The 20,731-nt window shown below is 42.4% G+C and overlaps 2 protein-coding genes across 21 annotated transcripts in view; one reads left to right on the top strand and one right to left on the bottom strand.

The window, feature by feature from the left end:
- LOC6554203 overlaps nt 1-8,450 on the bottom strand; it is a 57,013-nt gene extending 48,563 nt beyond the window's left edge. The window contains exons 1-2 of the mRNA XM_001981632.3: nt 8,342-8,450; nt 5,170-5,462 (exon numbers count right to left, since the gene is read on the bottom strand). Coding sequence (XP_001981668.2) covers nt 5,170-5,281 — 112 coding nt within the window. The 5' untranslated portion in view covers nt 5,282-5,462; nt 8,342-8,450. The remainder of the gene's footprint in view (nt 1-5,169; nt 5,463-8,341) is intronic.
- Nucleotides 8,451-9,784: 1,334 nt separating this feature from the next.
- The window catches only part of LOC6554202 (protein lap4), a 62,657-nt gene continuing 51,710 nt past the window's right edge, over nt 9,785-20,731 (top strand). For 5 of the 20 annotated variants that reach the window (XM_026978011.1, XM_026978009.1, XM_026978013.1 and 2 more), the window contains exons 1-3: nt 9,786-10,095; nt 10,867-11,290; nt 18,585-18,702. In XM_026978011.1, the coding sequence (XP_026833812.1) occupies nt 11,129-11,290; nt 18,585-18,702 (280 nt within the window). In that variant the 5' untranslated portion in view covers nt 9,786-10,095; nt 10,867-11,128. Of the gene's footprint in view, nt 10,106-10,866; nt 11,291-18,584; nt 18,703-20,731 lie in introns of all 20 variants that reach the window. The other 15 variants (XM_026978045.1, XM_026978041.1, XM_026978034.1 and 12 more) reach the window with 7 other exon arrangements.

The raw sequence follows: 20,731 nt of genomic DNA, 5'->3' as shown, positions 1-20,731 counted from the left end.
ACTCCATGACTTCTCACCTGTAATGAATAAACCTCAATTTGTTCGTATTAAATGGGCACCTTTAAGTCGTCTGATCGTCTGGTGTGCCAGAAAAACGTTTCCTAAACAACTTAATTTCTAGATTGTCAACACGATGAAGTAGTAAACAAAAACTTTCGTCATTGCCGTCTAGACGATTTTATTAAGAAACACTTTGTCTTGACCATATTTCTTAGTTTGTCATTTGGGAGTTGAAAAGGTGGAGACGTAATCTATGATAACTTGTAAAACAATACAAGAGTAAGCAGGCTGAATAAATAATGAAATATTTATACATATCTAAATTTAGATTAAGATATCTACTTAGAAATGACAAATACTGAGGCTACCTAAAATTAAACTGCACACAGATAAGAGGGATTAGTGTTAAATATAATTGAGTTACTAAAAAAGGGATTGGAAAATAATATTTATAGAGTTACTTATTAATTTTAATCAAATTTCTTTAAGGTTTTCTGCATTTCAATACGCATTCTCACACCTTTATCAGCGGAATTTTCCCCTCATTAGTATTCTGGTAAAATGAAGGAGCTCGTCCACTCCAACTTTCTAATTGAACTAATAGAATTCGTTATATTTTTTATACGCCATCGCACGCGTCAAAAGATAAGAGTCGCTGCGAATCCGGAGGGGGATGATTTCCTTATAATTGTCAGCGGAGGTGCAAAAGGAAGAGGGAAAATATATGCTCTGGACCCCCTCCTTTCCATTAGAGGATTATGAAATTTATAAAATATTTTCCCAAAGATTTTTCTCGCCACGAAAAGGCAAAAAAATCTTTGCTCTCCTGCCAAGTGCTAACTGCCGTCGGGGGAAAGGTCCGCGATGTACTTAACTGATTTCCGAGAATTTTCACACAAACACAGCTGCACAGGAGGGTGTCGCTGTGTGTGTGTATGTGTGTGCCTTGGCGTGTGTTGGTGTGGAGCAATCAGTTTAAAGCTGTCAGGACAGCGGCAAGGATTTTCAATGAGGCTATAAACCGGAAACTGCTGCGAGTAATGCGACGCAGGATCCTCCCGGCAGAATCATCATCATGTGGCCATTGCCAATGTTCGTGCGAGGATACTTTAATCAGAGCGAATGCGCTCGAGAACACACACTTACGTGGATACATCGAAAAAAAGATAGTTTGGAACATCCGCAAGGGAAAGTGCTGCGACAAGTATTAAAGCTCGTTATTTGAATGCCCATATCAACCTACAGTGTTCCCGATGGGCATAATGCATAACAATATAGGTATCATACAAGGTTAATTTCTAACGTAGATATCTTCAACTCAAAATATTTACAGGCAAACTTGTTTTAACGTTTCTAGAAAAGAAGAAAAACGCATCTGTAGTAACTAAAACTTGGTTACAACGGTATATCCCCATATTAAAACTATAAACGCATTCGTTGCAAATATTATGTAAATCATACTGTTTTGTGGCATTTAGTTGGCCATAATACATTTTTCTGATAGTGTAGGACTTTGTGCTTGTGTCGGTGGCGCTTTTCGGGGCTTAAAAGGCGGAGCTGGAGTGGAAGTCTGCTAGTTTTGTTCCCCGAACTCCCCTATACTCTACGTATGCCCCCTTGCGCAACGAATGTAAACCGGCGCCTGGAGCATTTTAGGCTCATCGTCGTCGTAGTCATCCGCATCCGCATCCGCATCCTCATCCACATCCCCATCCTCAGCGCCCATCGCCCATCGCCATCATGGCCATAGTGGGGCACTCATCCAGTCAAGAGCGGGGAAACGGCTTGCAGTTGTGGTCTGGATGAGCCGATTTTCTGTTTTCTATTGCGGGCCGGCAAAACGTTGACTCCTCAAGTTGTTATTTCAACTGTTTTTGCAGAAGCCCCCACTTTTCCACCGAGGGTGTTGTTATTGCCATTTGTTGTAACGCTGCTTGAGATGTCAAATAGCTGAGCGCTCTTGCAACAGCAACAACAGCAAATACAGCAACATCAACGGCAACAGCAACAACAACGCAGCAGGAAGCACTTGAAAATTGAAATCAAGCATTGGGGCGCCACTTTCGCAGTCGCAGTCGCAGTCGCCGTCGACGTCAACTGCGAAGCTAACGCAACTAAGAGAAAAACAACAAGAATAACATCTCGGCAGAGGGAACAAAGGTCCTCGCCTTCCTATTTGCATATGAATATGGAGCACTTGGAGGCAGGGCAGCTTTTGGGTTGTTGCTTCCCAGCCAGCAACAAGAATAACATCACCATCAGCTACAACAACCACAAACGATTTGCTGTTTGGCATATGAATAAACCAGCAACAACAACAAAGATCCGCAACGAAAACTTATTGCTGATGCTGTTGCTATATACCCTTAGACTAAAAACGGGTCGCTGTCCCTCGTGGCATAAAAAGGTTTTCGTCTACCAATAAGTTAGAAAAGTTTTCCCTGAATTTGAGATATCTTATCATACTAGTAACATGTAGAAAGAGCATTTTTCAGCCGAGAAGAGTGTACAAGTCTTCGGCTTCGCTATGCAAAGACCCCATCCACTTCGTCTTGGTTGTTGATGCCTCGGGAGGTTGTGGGTTGCCCCCGTAGCTTATGGTGTGCCTGCAGTGTATTGCCGGCGGCAACAATAACGCTCAACGCTTGTTGCTTTTGTTGTTGCTGTTGATGTAGCTGGCAGTGCAGGCGGTGGGCGCTAGATGGCGCCACACGCCGGCGAAAATTGAATAAGAGGCTCGACTTGAAGGCAATTGCCGAAGTAGGCAGGCAAGCGGAAAGCAGGAAGCTATACCAATAACAAACACACTCGCCGTAACTGAAGGGTCTCCCACACACATGCGAAGCTTATGCGGCGATATATCCCCATCGAATATTCCAGGAAAAATTGTTGAAATTGCATTTGTACAATGGAATTAGCTAAGAACGCACTCTCAGCCAAAATAATGTAGTTACCATTGCGGAATATATCATTAAATTAATGATTTCAATATGTTTTTGATAGTTTCACATGGTAGTACAAGCCATCCTCCGCACTTTACCCAAAATAAGCAACTTCTTCTGTTTCATCTGCTGCTGTGCCATGTAAGAGAGAATAATGAATGGGACATAGCTTCCACTTTTCCCTGGCTGTATTGCAAATTGAAAACTTTATGAAATCCCCCGCATGAACGTGGCAAACACACACACCCACACACCCACACACTGGCACGTAACAAGGAAAAGTTATGTAGTGTTCTGCGCCATGTTCCTTCGGATACCTTCCCCCATAGGTTTTCCTTTCCTTTCTTTTCTGTTTTTTATTTTCCCCCTTCGTTTTTGCTTGTTTTGGGTAACTTTGAATTTAATGGAAAATTTATTGACGACATGCCGCTTAGTCGTTTGACTTGGACTTTTGCCTTCGCCTTCGAGGCAGAGCCACCCGCCCACAATTTCGCCATTTCCTGGCCCCCAACTCCACCGCTCCCATCCTGGCTGCTCCGTCATGTGTGCAAAGTTTTCGCATTCGGTTTGCTTGGTCGGGATTCATGAACTCGCCCATGCCCTGCACTCCGGCTGATTCTGATTCTTCCAAGCAATTGGGGATAAATAGTTGATGATTGTGTGTGGTCGGTGGGTCGGTGGGTCGCTGGGCTACTCGGAAGTGGGAGGTTGGCAAGGAGACAGGGAAGAAATCGGAAAAATCCGGCGGTACTGATGAATGAGGGATGACCGCTTGATGTGTCTCGGATTGATTGATTGTCCCTTGCAATCCAATATGTTGCAGGACACTATTTGAATCGATTCATGCGGGTGGCCCGGGAATTACAGTGATAGCTCGCCATTTGCAAGGATATTGCCAAGACTGAGGCGTTTTTTTTTCCAACCAACCGCCTGACCATTTTTCTTAATATAAATGCGATAACAGGAACCAATTTGTATTTACTTAAATGTACAATTAATCTGTCCTTTCTAAGGAATTTAATTTGATTTAAATTGTGGCATTGCTGCTCTCGATATTCAATAAAAACAAAAATCTCTTTAAAGAAATTTAAATACCTGACGAACGATGGCTGTAAACTTTGTTTAAGGCCGGCACACATGACTTGCTTGGCCAACATCAAACGAAAAACTTGAATTTTTATATTTGAATTTGTGGTTCTTTGAAATGCTTACATTAAAAACGTGGGAATGCTGCAGATGACTGACGATTGGGGGTGGCTACAAAACTGGCTACAGCAATACAGGTGCCTCCACAACTTGCCATCTAATTGGCCGGCTTGAATCACAAAACCTCCCAGCAAAAGATAGACGTCATGGCTTTGACTTGTTCACTTACAATAAATTAGAATTATAACCTCGCTTAGCCAAATCAACGACGCAATAGCCTCGCAATAGCCGGCGTACATGCAAAGGGGACTATTCCGAAATCCTGGGGGTAAAAGCGGGGGTGTAAGCCCCCCAAAAGCAACCCCCAAAAGGACTAGGGCAGATGGCGAATATAAAACATTCAGAAATGCCGCGGCAAGGGGTAGTTATCCAGCCTGACGCCACAATCCTCAGCGGAATCGTGCCGCGGAAGACCGAAAAACTTTTCTCGCGTGTTTTACCAACTTTAATATTTCATGTTGCTGATTTTCTTTATGGGATTTGGCCGTGGAAATCCCGGGGACAAACGCCCAAACGAAGGAGCCCACACCTCACCAGTCCCAACCCCTTCAAACTCAACAAGTTTTTTTTTCTCCACGCTCCACGCTGAGAGTCTTACAAGACCTTTCGAGTGGAATGCGGACACGCCTGCCATGTTACGCCATTAGTTTATGATTATTGCCTGGAGTTTTGTGGGTCCCCAGCGGAGTTCCGGCTGGCACTTTGAATCAGTGTTGTCAACTTTTTTAAAATGAAATTTAGCCGCATTTCGGAAGTTCAAAAACTAGCAGCTGCTTGGTAAATTGTTTCAAGAGTGCTATTTTAAGCTTGGTTTAGAAATTTGTTTATACAAATTAGTGTTAGATTGAAAACTAATGTTTTTTAAGGTTTTTTCTACATTTGATCAACTATTGACGCACACTTAAAATTCTTATTTAAATCTGGTAGCCTAAAACACTCCAATTTGGGCGGCAAAACTGCCGAATTGGCATCACAACTGCGAATTCGGAGTGTGAAATATGACAGAGGTAACCACACTCACCTGTTGTCGATTCCTTGGTTAGTGTCAGTCGTCCATTGTGGTCGGTTAGCAGCAGCAGTAGGATCTCAATCAATTGAATCACAAAGAGGCGACGATTGTAAAACAAACACATTGCAATCCGACTTTTTGGTTGTCACCGCTTTCCGGCTGGGGCTCCTTTTTTTGGCCCAACCGCGATTGTAATTATGAATATATATCTTTCTATATCGTTTCGCGATTATTGGAACGTTAACGAACTCTTCACGCTTCCAGTCAATAAGATTAGCACGAGCATTTTCTCAATTCTCCGCTCACTGCGATGTTTGGCGTCGGAAATACATGGAAATCGGGGAGAAATCAAATCACCGAATTTTATTTACTAATCTAATGCACACACCCATGCACACACAAACACACACAAACGCCCACACACACAAAAGTATGCTAATACATTTGGGCAGAGGCATAAATATTTTACGCGTGCAACAGTGCGTATACTCAATTTGTTAAATAGTCCGCACAAACATGCCGCCAACACGATGGCCCGGCGCCAATGTCATCAGTTTGTCAACGCTCAAATCGGGAAATTGATGAGGTGCTGGAGGGGGGCATTAACTCGTGGTTTGGGGTGGAAAACCTCCCCAGGGGACAATGAAAATACATACCGAAATTGGATAAAGCCATATTTAAAATTAACCAATTTTCAGCTTCACTATGAGTTTTATCTTTGCGCTTCTATTTGAGCTTTTGCTTGCGCCATTTTGCTATCAAATCCAAAGAAGCTCTGTATGAGGAACTAAAAGTTTCAAGTTATTTTTAATATTACTGATTTACTTGATTACACTTTTCAAGCCATAAAGTTTTGAGAAAGTTTTCTAAAAGCCAGAGCCAAAGTTTTTCCCCTTGGTTTCTGTTGTTCTACGAACTGCAATTATTCCGTTCATGGTTTTTCTGAACTTTGTTTTTCGCCAATCTAGTTATATTCTATTCTATATTATATTCTATTATTATACCAAGAACTGTAACTTAATTTTCAAGAAGTTAGAATAGAATTGCGTTGAAAATTACTCATCTATATTATATTCTGTTGTTATACCAAGAACTATAACTTTTTTAAAAAGAGTATAGAATTACTCTTTTACTGTAGATATTTCTGCTGCTATCAGTTAGCATAATAACTTCTGCAATAAAAAATGGATCCTTCATCCTGTTTTTTTTTTCTTTTTTACCTCCCTTTTTACTTCCTCTGACGACATCCTTTTATCGGCCTTAAATTTGTACTGGCTTTTTGTGTGTGCTCAGACTTAAGCTGCGATAAATTCGCAGATTCTACGGCTCAGATTCTTCATCTGCCATTACGCACGCATCTCCATAATAATGATAGTAGTCATAATAATAATAATGATGATGATGGCGGTGATGATGCCACATAAAAGGCGGCGAAGCCCATTTCAATTTCAATTCCACAAAAGGCGCGTGTATCTTCAAGATACATTTCTATCTCGAGAGCGCAAATTTGCGCGGCAAACCGAAGCTCGCCAGCAAAAAATCGCATATATGAATGCTAAAATATATTTCGGTATCGTTGGCTTTACTATTATATTGTTGATGCCTCTGCTATTCGAACTATGAAAGGCTTTGCAAAAAGTATAGCACATCGCAGACAAACTTTTAACCGTATGACAATTGAAAAAAAAGAACTCGATAAATCAAAAGAAACATGAAAAAAGTGCTTGTGCGAATTTGAACTACGGTTTTTTGCTTTGAGTACACCGAAAAATAAAACAGAAAGTCATTTGCTTGTGATTACATGTCTAATAGCATTTAAATTTCTAGTAGAATTATACTATAAATACGGTCTGGCTTTTAAAATAAATTAATTAAAATAAAATAAAATTTGAATGCTTGTTGAAAATATAAAGTGAATACTACTTATTTGTTTTGTGTACTGTGGCGTTCATTTGTTTATAGCCCTGCGATATGAAACTTTTGGTCGTTTACAACTTTTTCGAAATATATTGTATAGTATTCAGTTTTGGTAAGATAAAGCCCAAAACTGGGAGATGAGCAAAAACCAAAAGCCGGCTGAGCAAAGGAAATCACATTGGGGTAGTTGTTGTTATATAAAACAAATTGTATGCGAATTTTTGCACAAAAACATACAGATACGCGGCGCACACAAACACACACACTCAGCCGCAAAATCCGGCGCTCAGGAAAACAGAGAGCGAAAGAGCAGATGAAGAGGACGAAGAGCAGGCGGAGGATGGGGATGATGAGGAGAACAAACGAATTTCAGCAACGACGCAAATTTCGATTTCCTCGAAATTTCTACCTTCTATTATGCTCGTTCCTCTGCCGACTGCTGCTTCTTCTTGCGCTGCTTGTTTGGGCATCATACACTTTTTTGTTTGCAAAAATAAAAAATAAGGAGAAGAAAACAGAGAAGAAGAAGCAACAGCGGCGGCAGCGCAGCTTACTAAGCTTTTTCGATGCCGCCGTTTTGCTCCTTGTTTTTGCTACGCTCTTGCTTTGCGTTTGCTTTTTTGGGTATTTTGCTTTTGCGTTTTTTTTGCGTTTTGCCTTTTGCGTGAACAAGAAGCAGCAGCAACTACTGTACTTGGAGTTTTTCCCTTGCTACATACATATGTATATCCTTTTTGCCGCTTTGTTTGTTTGGAATTTCTCAATTTTCAAATTCTGAAGCCACCCACACACACACGCACTCCCACTTGCACACACACATACGCACTTTACGCTTTTTTGTGCTTTGCTGCGTCTCCAGTTTCTTGTTATTTCGCCCTTTGTTGTATTATGTCATAATTTATTTGTCGCCCAGGACTAAACAATGCCGGAATTTTGCACAATTGATAAAGCCAATGAATCACATTTCGTTTTCATTAGCCCCCCACTCGTGCTGTCTCGCTCTATCTGGCTGCACCGGCTTCTCTCTTTTTACTTTTTACTTTTCCTGCTACCTTTGTTGTCTTTTTTGCATTTCCGCTTTACGTTTGTGTTTCGCTCGCACTCACGCACTCAAGCACACGCAAGCACAGACGCACACATAGCTGCAATTACTGTTGTTGCCCAGCTTGTTTAACTTTTGTTTGTTGTTTGCCACACACACACACGCACACACAGCGTCGTCGAAAATCGCAATATCGCGAATTTACAAGCGCCGGCAAAAATTTACTCGACAAATCCGCCCGCAAGTGCACAGAGCGACGCAGCAAACACGTCCAAACAATCTGTTCGCCATCGGAGAACTGAGCGCACCGAGCTTTGGCGCACTGCTTCACTTATGAATGGACGGCGGCGACAAGCAGCTCTTTCGGCGCGAGAGTGAGAGAGCAATAATCCGAGACCGAGTTTTTTCGAGTGCAGCATTCGCGATACTTCTTTATCTAACAACAATGTACATACGTGTAACTAAACTTGGTTCTGGGTTAATTCGTATTCGTTTCTGGGATATTTTGAACAATCTCGACGGAATTTTGGTAGAATTTTGTGGTAAAACTGCGCGCCAACTAACGGTTACGGTTCTTGGCTAGAGGTGGCCTAATGCTGTTTTACAGCGATGGTAAATATATCGATATTTTAGCCGATTCGCAATGGGCGCCGATTTGAATGCGGAGACGATTGCGATCAGATGGAAAATTCGTTTATCCTCTAAGCAAGCAATAAGTGAAAACTACTAACTACTTTATTAAGAGGTTGTCTTACTTGCAAAGTGAGAACATCACTGAACTTAAATTAGTCATCACTAAAATATACTTACCCCCAAAAATATCACTAAACATAAACATCGGATTAAACTTGAAATAAACATCTTTAAACATTCCAATGAACAAAATTCTAAAACATAGGCAGCAATTACAGCTCATGTTAACATACGAATACCTGTGGGGTATAAGCGGTTAACATTGCGTGTGCTTCACATGAAGCGGTTATAAAAGAGCAGGAACTTAAGAGAGTTTCCACGCTCATTTTACTCATTCAAATTGAACTTTGAAGAGAGCCGGCAACTTTTGTTTTTGTTTGCGACGCCAAAATTTCAATGTCGACGTTGACGTCGGCAGAGAAAGCTTTTCAGGCGGCAGAAAACAAACGGAAAAGGAATGCGAATAAAGCAAACAAGGAATACGTAATAAGTGCAGTTATTATTTGTTTGCTGAATATAGTACCAAGATGTAATGTTATTCCAGATTAATATATGTAGCTTATCTAAAGAAAGTGTATACATATGTACGTTTTATAGATTTATATGTATGTATATGTATAAAAATTCATATAAATATATATAATTATATGTATATGTATAAAAATTTATATTTATATGTATGTATATATATAAAAATACATCTAAATATATATATTTATATATTATATGAAAACCGCAAACGTATTTGACAATGCTCCATTTAAATGACTCCCTTTAACAAAAATAAGCAACATATGTTGAATCTTAATTTTTTTTGCTAAATTTCATATGAAAATCGAAGGCGCCAAACAAAAGGAGGAAATAGAGATGGCACACATAGCTAATGGTTGTTGTCTTGGATAAATGGTGTGGTGCATTCGCTATTAGTGTGACCAGACCACCCGTCGCGAAAAATACTCATAAGATGAGCGTGAGCGAAAATACCTCTTTGTGGTGAGAGGACTTATGACTTTTTCGTGGTTTTTCCAAAGCGTCACACTGCAAAGAGTTGTTGTTGCGCGCGGGTGGACGACGAGAAAAAATTGAAGACGCGGATGAAAACAACGGTGGATTTTCACCCAACGCTCGTGATTTTCGACCGCTTTTGAGTGAAGAAGAGAAACAAACCGCCTGTTTTTTAACTGCATGCCTGCGTGCGGCTGTGTGTGTGTGCGCGCGTGTACGTGTTCGTAGTTTAGACGCGCTGCTCGCCGCGATTTCTGTTGTTTTGTGTGGCCCCTGTAACAGTAAATACTCGTGCGAATAACGCGTCAAAGCGTGCGAAAAACGCAAGGAGAACACCAGATAGCGCCCTCTCTTTCACTTTTTCGCTTACTCCTTGCCGCCTTAGACTAGCATTTTGTTGTTGCGCAGCCTGCGCGCTTATGTGTGCTGGTGTGTGTGTGCTTGTCCTGCGAGCGTGTGTGTGTGTGTGTAAATTCCAAAACATACGCCGCTGCACAGTGGCACAAAAACGAGGGAAACCACGTAACGTAATAGCAATTTGGATTCCCGGCTTTCGGGCTTTGCCTGTGTGCGTGTGTCCGTTTGGGTGTGTCGCTTTGATGTTAATTTTCCGCTCAAGTTTTCCACTATTCCGCCATTCCATGCAGCTTCGTTGTCGAGTTGTCGAGAGGAAGCAACAAATGCGTTGCGTTTCGTTTCTTCTTCCTTTTAACTACGTGATGCAATGCGTTTAATGGCATTCCAACCAAGTGCCAATTAGAATTGATTATTATTCATTATTTCGCTTATTACCCACACAGGCGCGTGTTTGTGCGTTTGTGTGTAAGCGGCTCTCTTTTAGCGCCCTCGCTCTCTCTTTCTCTCTGTCTGACTCCCTCTCTCTTTCAAACAAACTCCAGTGAGCCGCAACAACAAAATGGCAAGGCCAGGCAACAAGAAAATAAAAAAAAGGCTATCTTACGTTTTCCCTTGCCGTTTCACGTAGCGCAACGCCTAACGTAATGCGCGAAGCAATCAAATAAATATAAATGAAATGTAAAATTTAATTACAGTGAAAAATGTGGGCGAAACGTGTGCGATAAATAAAAGCCCGAGATAGCGAAAGAAGAAAGAGTGTCCGACTTGGAGTCTGCTAAACAGGCGCTGTCGATGTCCGCCAGTTAGCCAAGTTCAGAGACATCCTACGATCAAAACGAGCTAACGTTGCAATAAAAAAACGCCCCCTCCTTTCCCTCCCCCACAACTAATCGAAAAGCCGGCAAGACGACGTCCAAGAAGAAGCAGTCACAGCCGACGCGGCCGAAGACGAGCAGCATGTTCAAGTGCATTCCCATCTTCAAGGGCTGCAATCGGCAGGTGGAGTTCGTGGACAAGCGCCACTGCTCCCTGCCGCAGGTCCCCGAGGAGATCCTCCGGTACTCGCGGACTCTGGAGGAGCTCTTCCTGGACGCCAACCACATCCGGGACTTGCCCAAGGTGAGTGCCAAGCCTAGAAATCCTTAGAAAGAACTGGAAGAACGACCTTAAAAGACACGGACTAATTTCATGGAAATATAAAAATACGAAACTTGGGTTGCATATTGTAAAATCCTTTCATTGAACGCCACTCCGATTTATTTGCGAACTTTGGTTTCTTAGATTTCTAGCTTCATCATCCGTAGAATTTTGCTAACCAGATGGGAAAACATGAGCACATTTGACCACAAATCGAATGTTTACTTCTGCAATGAATAACAGAAAATTTTATTAGGTCTTGAAAAACTAATGATTCATGGCAAGAAATAGTCATTAGAAAAACAAGGCATTCCATTGTATGCAGTATAATTATCCATCATAAAATACGAAAACAATATACACATCGTTGCAAAAGATAATGAAACATCGTTTTGTATATATTGAATAAACTACAACGACCTCTTAATGTTATGATTTAGTCAGCGGTGTGAGTTTGGAGAAATTTGGCTAAGGAAAAAGCGAAGTTCGGATTAGAAAAAGTTGTACTGTACTGAAAAGCAACCAGGGCTGACTTGACTGACTCCACTGAATCTCAACTTTTGGTGCTGGGTGGTGCAAAACCGTAAATGTCATAGTTCAAAGTGCGTGGGAAATTGAATAAATTCCACGGAGTCAGGTTTGGTTGAGGGAAAACCCACATCAGATAGTGGGTGGTGAATGAAAATGAAATATTAATAGATGCAGTGTTTGTTTGTGCTAAAGTGGAGAAAAGTCTCGAGTTCACGTATACCTTGCACGTATACCTTTTGTTTTATTTTAAATATTTAAATTTATATATAAGGCAAACAAGCCCGCACTCCAGATCAATTTCCAGGCAACATGTCGGCCCCTAGAAATATGTTCATAAATGCCAATAGACCAATAGGTTGAACATTCCGATAGGACTGTTTGATCTGCTCAAACCCCTCGCTTTTATCTGTTTAACAACTTTGAACAACGGCCTTGTCTGGCGGTGATGGCGATGGCTTTACATTGGCAAACGTGTCCCACCGAATGGCCTGGTCCTAAGCTCAAGGGGTTGATGGCTGGGCACGTAATTTGCATCCCCGGGTGCGTTGACCCCGCCCAGGGCCATTCCTTCACCTCCTCCTCCTCCTCCTCTGGCGCAATGAACATATATCTTTTATTTTTGTATTTTCCCCGTGAAAAGCCCGCAGTCAGGGCCATTCTCCTTTGGTCAGCTATCTGCTGGAGCATCGCGCCGTTTACCATTTACCAAGACAACAATTACGACAAAAGAAGTTTCCCTCGGCCGAGAGCGGAAGTCTTTAATTAATGGGGGGAATTGGGGGGAATGAATCGCCAAGTGGGCAGCACTCATTGCCTTTTCTTTGACACTGGTGCAGCCATCATAATGGAGAGCTGGCGTAGCTGCATAATTGAATCTGCAATTACGCAACTGGCGATCAAAGCTCCGCCAAGTGCTGCATTCTAATTAGTGGCCAAGTGCCCCCGATAATAGCCACATAAATTGGGTGTGGTCGCTTTTCCAAATAATTCTTCTGTTTCGTTGGCCGGTGAATAGTTCTGTCGCGGTTGTTTATTTGGCTTTGGCCAGCGGTCTTCCGCCACGATTGCAGCTGGTAAATAAACAAGTAAACAAGCCAGCAGTCGGACATAAACATTAGTGCTGGCTCGTTGACATAGCAACAAGTTGTGGGCGGTGGCAAATAGATAGCTCGGTGCTTGCTGTTGCAACTGCAATTCATTTGCGGTCAGCTTGCGGAGGCCTTCTTGCAGTTTCCCTACTGATTTACCCCAGCATTTGCATCAGCCGCACTCACTAATGAACTTCTAATGCAAATGCAGACCGCTCTTCCAGCTTTTATTGGAGCAGCCACATGTTGCAACCGCAGCAACTACATGTTGCCGTGGGGCATCAACAGAAACAGCAGCAGAAGCAGCAACTACAATGGACTAGTCTGCCATATAATGATGATGTTCTGGCGGCGGGTTCGTTCGAATGCTAAGCAAAATGACAGCAGCGGATGTGATTGTTGCTTCAGTTTAGCTTCTGCTGATGGAATCGCTATGCTCAACCCTTTCTGGATTGTTGAGAGCGGTACACAATTTCCGCGTTGTCATGGCATCGACGTTTGGGGAGGGTACACGGCGAAAAAGGGATATTAAATCGAGATGAATGGCCCATAACTCAATTGAAAAAGGATTCTAGGCAGCTTAGATTACCCCATAATAAGTTTGATTAGTGGTCGACACTAGTTGTAAACATAACAAACGTTTTAGTGCCAGCAACAACTACTCGTAACTCCATCAATCTATTCAGGAAGAACTTATTTCTATGCGACATATCCCCTTTTTTAAACAATTACATATAGTTCATTTAGTAGTGTACTTGCAACTGTCTCCCTCAATTGAATGGCTGCTAACTCGGCGACAATCTGCCTCAATCTGCGGCCATTCGTTTGCCTTCATCAGATGGAGTTGCCTGGCTGGCAATTGAATGGGAAAATGCTGTTTTGCTTTTGGCATTTTCCACAATCATTAAATGGTGCTCCGTCCGCTCATCGCTCCTCCTATGCTTCCACATAATTGCTACTTTGCATTATGCAACTGCTCGATTTAGGGCTCTTCATCGTTGAGATACCACCATGCGGTGTAGAACCTACCCCAAGGAAACGACTCGCCCGAGAAATTGGCTTCTTCAGTGCATACTTACCACCCGAAATCCGCACCCATTCACAGTCGCAGGCAACCGCTGGCCCCATTCATTTGGGCCAATTAGTCACGCTCGAAGATAAGATACCGAGTAATCACCTTATCGCCTGGCATTGCCCCAATGGGCCTGAGGTTCAACCTGCTTAGCAGACCAACCGCCTACCGCCAATCACCTACCCTTGCCACCTACACCTCCCACTTTTCGTGGGCTTTGCTGGCTTTCGAAACCTGAAGCGGAGCAGGTGCCTTTTATTGTGGATGACGGGGGAGTGGAGGGGCTCTTGTGAAAACTTAACCGGCAGTCTGGCTATTGAACGCACACAAAGAAAGAGGCCAGAGCAGCGGCAATGACATCATTTGGCAGTAATCGCGCGTACCTGACACAGCGAACTCGACAACAGTCAGCAAGAATCTAAAATGGCGGTCGGCTTTTAGTGAGTTTGGCTAAGTGAATGCTACTCACTACTTGCCGCACAACTTGGCTCAACACCTGCTGGCCATCCCCAGAAAATATACAAGAAGTACACACCAAAACACCGATTTGGCAACTTTTGTGGGCATCAATGTATCTAAAGATACTGTTAACCTATACATTATTTATAGTTTATTGGGTTTAACTGAAATATTGTGAAGGAAGATGTGTTAGATTTGCTAATAATATGAAGATACAAACTAGGTGCTAAATATTTTTGTGGCTTTGAGTAAGACGCAGTACTCTTACTATCTAAATCTTGCATGACTTTGAAAACAAATGGTCTTAGATAAAAATCACAAGAATAAAACGTAGTTTAACTGTGACTAGCACAGTTACTCCAAAGCATTTAATTAAATAAAGCCATTCCCAACAAGACAAGCAACTGTTTATGGCACCTTTTTCGACGAAGTCTTGTTCCGATTTACTGCAGTTATCTTATAGCCCCGAGACGAACTGTACCTCACTTGTGGAATTTTTCATTCGATTTATTCCGAGTTTTTCATTTCGTTTTCGTTACACTAAGCCAACTCAACGCTCGTCTCTCGCATTCCCCAACGTCCACAGCTTACCACTTTTATTCTAGCCACTACTGACTGAGCTTGGGCAAACCGGTTTGGTTTGCCTATAAATAAATAAATGTTTTCCACTTAATTGTTTGTGAAGCCTGTTGTATCAAACATTGCGTCTGACCGAGAATTTTGGTTTGCAGCTGTTTTAAAAGTTATTTAGGCAAAACACATTTATAGTGGTTGTTTATAGTTTGTGGTCCATGATTCGGCAAAGATGCAGCTGAGATTTATGGCGCTTGATACGCTTGGTTATTGCAGTATGCTGTATTTGCATCTTAAACAGATACTAAATTTCCCAAGCAGCTGTTTGGGAAACGAGGAGCGGTTAAGTGCTTTTCCGCTGACTAGCAGTCGGCACTGTTGTTATATTTTTTGTATTCTTTTTTATCCGGTGGCTGCATCATCTGCCGTTGGCCATAAAGAAAGTCGTCCGTTTGCTGGTTTGCCAGTTTGCCAGTTTGCTGGCTTGTTGGCATTGGCATGACAAATGCAGCGGGGCGCACACAAACACTCACTCTACGGGGCTGCAAATTGTGGATGGTTGGATAGAAAAATGAAGATGTACAGATTGGAACAGGCGCCCAGATACACGAAGCCAGACACTACAGCGATTGCGATGCCGATTCCGACTACCATTCCGAATCCCATTCCTTCTGCGGATGCCACTGGAGAAGCTCACAAGCTCGTGTCTTGTTTGTTCGACGATTACACATATTTGTATATTTTTCGACTCCTCTGTTGCTGTTGCTGTTGCAGTGGCAAAGGCACCGGCAGCCATTTGTATCCACTGGCAGAGAAAAAAAAGTCCATGACTTCAGGTTTCATTTAAAGCTAAATCAAGTTGGATATGCATGCAAATGACATCTAAATGTACCACAAAGCAAAGTCCTTTGCAGCGCAGGTGCCCATAAAGGATAGTTATTATCTGAAATCTTTGGAAGACTTGCAATGCTATTTTTCCCCGTGTATTTTGTATCTCCAGTGCGGCGTGAAATACTAAACGTAGTCGCAGTCTTCAGTTCCAGCTCTGCACATAATTGCCGCTGTCTGTCTGTCTCTCCGTTCGGTTTTCTGTGTTGTTGGCTGTTCTAGCTCAGCTGCTTTCGGCGGCTGTAGATGCGTCAGTTCAGATATATGTCCGTGCCGAAAAATGTATCTAGAACCCGTTTCGTCGCGATTGTACGGCGTTTTCTGGGCGCCTAGTCATTTGCAACATGCACACACCACTTGCCAACTGCGACTATACGGCCATGTGGATACATGGATATATGGCAGTATGTGCGTTGTGTGAGTGGGCCAGATACTTTTGGCTTTTCAGATTACACTTGCAGATACTGGGGCACATTAAAAAATTGCTGGCGGGCAACGAAGCGCACATTTCCATAGCCCCCACGCAGGTCATGGTTCAGTGCAGTTGCACTGTTACTGGACCCTGGATTCCATTTTCCGGATTCCGGAGCCATCAGGGTCTATTAGGTTTGCTTTTAGGCAGCGCAAATTGGTTTTCCGACCGGGCTTTTAACAATGGCAAATTGAATTGTTTTTGTTATAGCCATAGTATCTGCGCGTCCGAGATATGTAGTGGCCAGTGGCCGGTCCAGAAATCGAATTATGCACATGATGATGATGCAGCTCAAACAGCCAGCAACCAGCAACTTGTCTGCTCGCTGTGATGCAACCTCGGAACCTCAGTTGCGAACTGCTGGCTGTGTTTTGGCCTGGCTAAAAGCCAGCCACCTACCGCCTAGCACTTGCTGTGCGCCTGCTCCGACTAGATACAATAGTAAAAGTGTGCTGCCGAGTGAGTGAGTGAGTCTACCATATCTGTATCTATCTGTATGTGCGCTTGAGTGGCAGACAAACTGGTAGTACTCCATGGCTGCCACTCTGTACTCTGCACTCGTACTCATGGCTATATATGCCGGCCGGCAGACCGGCCGGTAATTTATGGCCAAGATACATACAACAAGCCCGAGTTGCAGCGTGGGCTTTTGTTGCTTGGTAGGTTGCTGCTTGATAGGTTGGTTGGGTGGCAAAAAAAAGTATCTTTTGTGACCAGCACTTGGCGAAAAGTTTACAATTCGCATTCATTTTTATTGTCGTCATGCCTTGTCCTCGTTTTTGTCTCTCGGCCATTCACCACCACCCCCTTTTTGGCCCCTTTTGTGGGCCATTTTCATATGCAAGTTACGTTTTTTTTTTTGTTGTTGTGTTTTTTTTTTGGCCTGCCGGACGGACTGCCTGTCTTCCTGCATTTTTTGCCCCTTTGTCGCTGACAGTTGCAACTTTTTGACGCATGATTTGTTGAAAGGCTTTTCGCTTTTTCTGCTTTTCTGTGCATAAATAGCAAACGGAATCTGGCCATTGTAGGTGGCCAAAAGCAATGCAGCTGACACTGATGGAGTCTAAGCCGCTTTGTCTTTAAAATAAAAGCCCCTTATTCATTGTTGCATCGCATGGTGGTTTCTCTGACATTGACTTTTCCATGTAATCATGCTGAGTGTAATACCTTAAGTGTTTTATGGTATAATTAAAATTAACTATTAAAATTAACTATTACCAATTAGTTAAAAATAGTTAAGATATCTTTCAACCATGACAACCCTGTATGTCAGACGTTCTGGTACAAATTAAAAAGTTATGGTTCCATAAATCATTGTGTTGTGCCTTAATCAAAATGGATTTATAGGTTGCCGTTCCCAAAATTCCTTTCGATTTGTATGACCGTTAGTGTCCAAAGCTGGTGTTTCTCGGCTGAGGTGCGGAATTCGCTTGTTCGGTGCCCCAAAAAAACTGGGTCAACAACTCCAGCACATGGTCAGCACACCACCAGCACTTCTATTGTCATGTGGGGCAAACAAAGAACGCAACAAAAAATTAGAAAAAAAAAAGGAAAATAGAAAGAATTTAATAAACTTTACGGCCAGAACTACGAATTATTTTCATTATTCTGGTGGCGACTGCTCTTTGGGGGTCGGCACAAAGTAAACTCAAGTAAAGAACCCAGCAACAATGGCCGATAAAATCGCGCTGGCAGAACAAAAGCAGCGGCTGTTAACCTTGAGGTCTATGACTCAGTGAGTCAGTAGGGGGCGCAACTTTCTTTCCAGAGATGAGTACTACTCCACATTGCAGGAAGGTCAGGGTATGGGTATTTTGGTTTGGGTTTTATATTGGATACTGGGCTTCCCTTCACTTTGGAAAGTTTGCGAGTGGAGTGCCAACATAATTTATTTCGAAATTCGAATCGAAGTCGTGATTTTCATAAATGAATTGTTGGCGACATGTCTTCTGTCTGTCTGGATAGCTGGTCGGGTCGAAAGGAAAGCTGGCCAAAATGGATGATTCTAATGGTAAACTGACTGTTTGGACGACGGGTCACGGCACTAACAAATGACAACCCCTTAAAGATTTATGACCACGAAAACGAACTAACTGAGTTGCAATCCATTTGCCTTTGTTCGCAAAAGGCTCCCGAGTACGAGTCGTGCTGAGGTCTAAATCTTGTTTTTTCTCTTCTTCTCCGTGCTTGCAGAATTTCTTCAGATTGCATCGCCTGAGAAAGCTGGGACTGAGTGACAATGAAATTGGCCGCCTGCCGCCGGATATACAAAACTTTGAAAATCTCGTCGAGCTCGACGTTTCACGCAATGGTAAGTCCAAGTATCCGCCTTCAAAAACGATGAAAATCTGCCCCATAAACATGCAACAAGTGCCCATGATGCTCTAAATGACATTGATGGACTATAGATTTGGAAAATGTAGATTTCGTTTTTTGGTCAGATGGACAGCACGTGTCCGTTGATTGCAGTGATTGAATGATTGAGTGACGGATAGGGGGAGCCATATACCCATATACCCATCGAGTGCCACATGCGATACCACTGATGTGGCAACAATTGCATATGATAATAATTGCATCCGTGTCACTGATTGGAATGGGTTTTTATCTGCGGTTGGGGTTGATGAGCCTGCAACTGAATCACATTAAATGACGCATTCAGCTTTCCCTCATGTTGTGGGCAGATCAACCTAATTATGAAAAATGTGGAGCTGTTAACCGATGGGTTTTTTTTATTATAGCTCTTCCTGCAAACTAATTATAAAGTGTGCTAGATAGATTTAATCAAACGGAAAAGCAAAACATAAAAGGCGGCATAACATATTAAGCAATGATAATTAAAAACATAAATGCGTCGAATTCAAGATCAAACACTTACAGATTGAGTTAAACATTAAGTTATTAAATCAAATCAAATTAAATAGTGAAAAGACTTGCCCATTTATTCGAAAAAATCCCCGAACTTTTCAATTGCCCAACACCTTCTACAGTCATTTATTACAGTCATTTTGTTCCCGTTTTTCAATTTAAGTGCTCTTCCTGTTCTTTTATCTTGTTAAATTGCTCTGTGTTACAGACTTCCAGCGACTTTAAACTCAATTTAAGTGCAAACAATTGCATTGCCTTATCTCTGTTGGCCCATGCAACATCCGTATTGCCGCTGCTCTTTCCATGTTTTCCTACAAGTTCTTCCTCAAACAAAGAAGATGCAGCTGGGATTTTTAATAACTTTGCCCGGGCAAAACTTTTGCCACGAAGATGCGGATATAAACGCGCACCACCCGCAGAACCACCGACTCAATCAGCGGCGTAACCCCACATACTCGTATATGCATTTTCCGCTCAAGCGAGCATAAATCCGTAAACAGAAACCCGTAATTGGAGTCAAGTGCAGCTCTTGAAGCGACGCGACGCATACGCATTATAATAAATGGAAACCAAAAAATATAAATATATATGTATTGAGAAAATAACTTGAATAAGTAAATCAACTGCAAGGCAGGCCACCCCGCTTTTCCAACTCAAAATCCCCTCCACTTGACAATATCCATGGCAACGCAACTGCTTACGAATACCGAACGAATCATTCTCATTCATTCACAGCCCCTGAAATAACATTATAGACAATGACGTCGACGGGGCGCTTCCCATTTCCGTCCAAGGGTTTCAGTTTCACTTGATCGCAAAACGAAATTCAGCAACTTTTCGAGGCTATCGCATTAATGCACAGAGAAAAACTATGCAAAAGTACTTACATTTCCTTATTAAATTAAATTGAAAGACATCTTTTCATATTATATTAAATTATACCTTTGTTATTATATATCCAATGAATATGCAGTTGAATGAATACACCTCTTACTTGTAGTATTAAAGTGAATTTTCTGTGCACTTGGCCAGGTTGACTGCACTCGTTACCTGAATATTCGCTGATTTCAATATGCTCTGGCGGGTCGTGTTTGGTTTACTACTTTTAGCTTGTTGTTTTGCTGATTATGCAGTTTAGTGCTGGCAGTTTGTCGTTTATACACATGACCCACAAATGACCACAAACTTATGGCCCAGTGCCTGGCCTGGCTCTACCAAGTGAATGGATTGGATACGAAGTGGTTCCAGTTTGGCATTGCTGTTGAAATCTGAGCTGGATTTTCCTGGCTCTGGGTGAAAGGCCGCCCACGTTAGGATCGGTTGAGATTATCCGCCAGGCAGGAATGATTCGGTGATTAATGGTCGTTAAAGAGCGATAAGTCGATCAGCGAAATATTAAATAGTCCTATTCAGTGAGCATCATGCTTTCTATTTGCCAAGCGAGAATGTGGCTTTTGTGTGTGGGTGTGTGG

The sequence above is a fragment of the Drosophila erecta genome, unplaced genomic scaffold, assembly GCF_003286155.1.
Source record: "Drosophila erecta strain 14021-0224.00,06,07 unplaced genomic scaffold, DereRS2 tig00000000-arrow-pilon, whole genome shotgun sequence".
Classification (NCBI taxonomy): Eukaryota; Metazoa; Arthropoda; class Insecta; order Diptera; family Drosophilidae; genus Drosophila; species Drosophila erecta.
The sequence above is the reverse complement of the archived record's forward strand: the minus strand, read 5'-3'. Positions and strand labels throughout refer to the sequence as shown.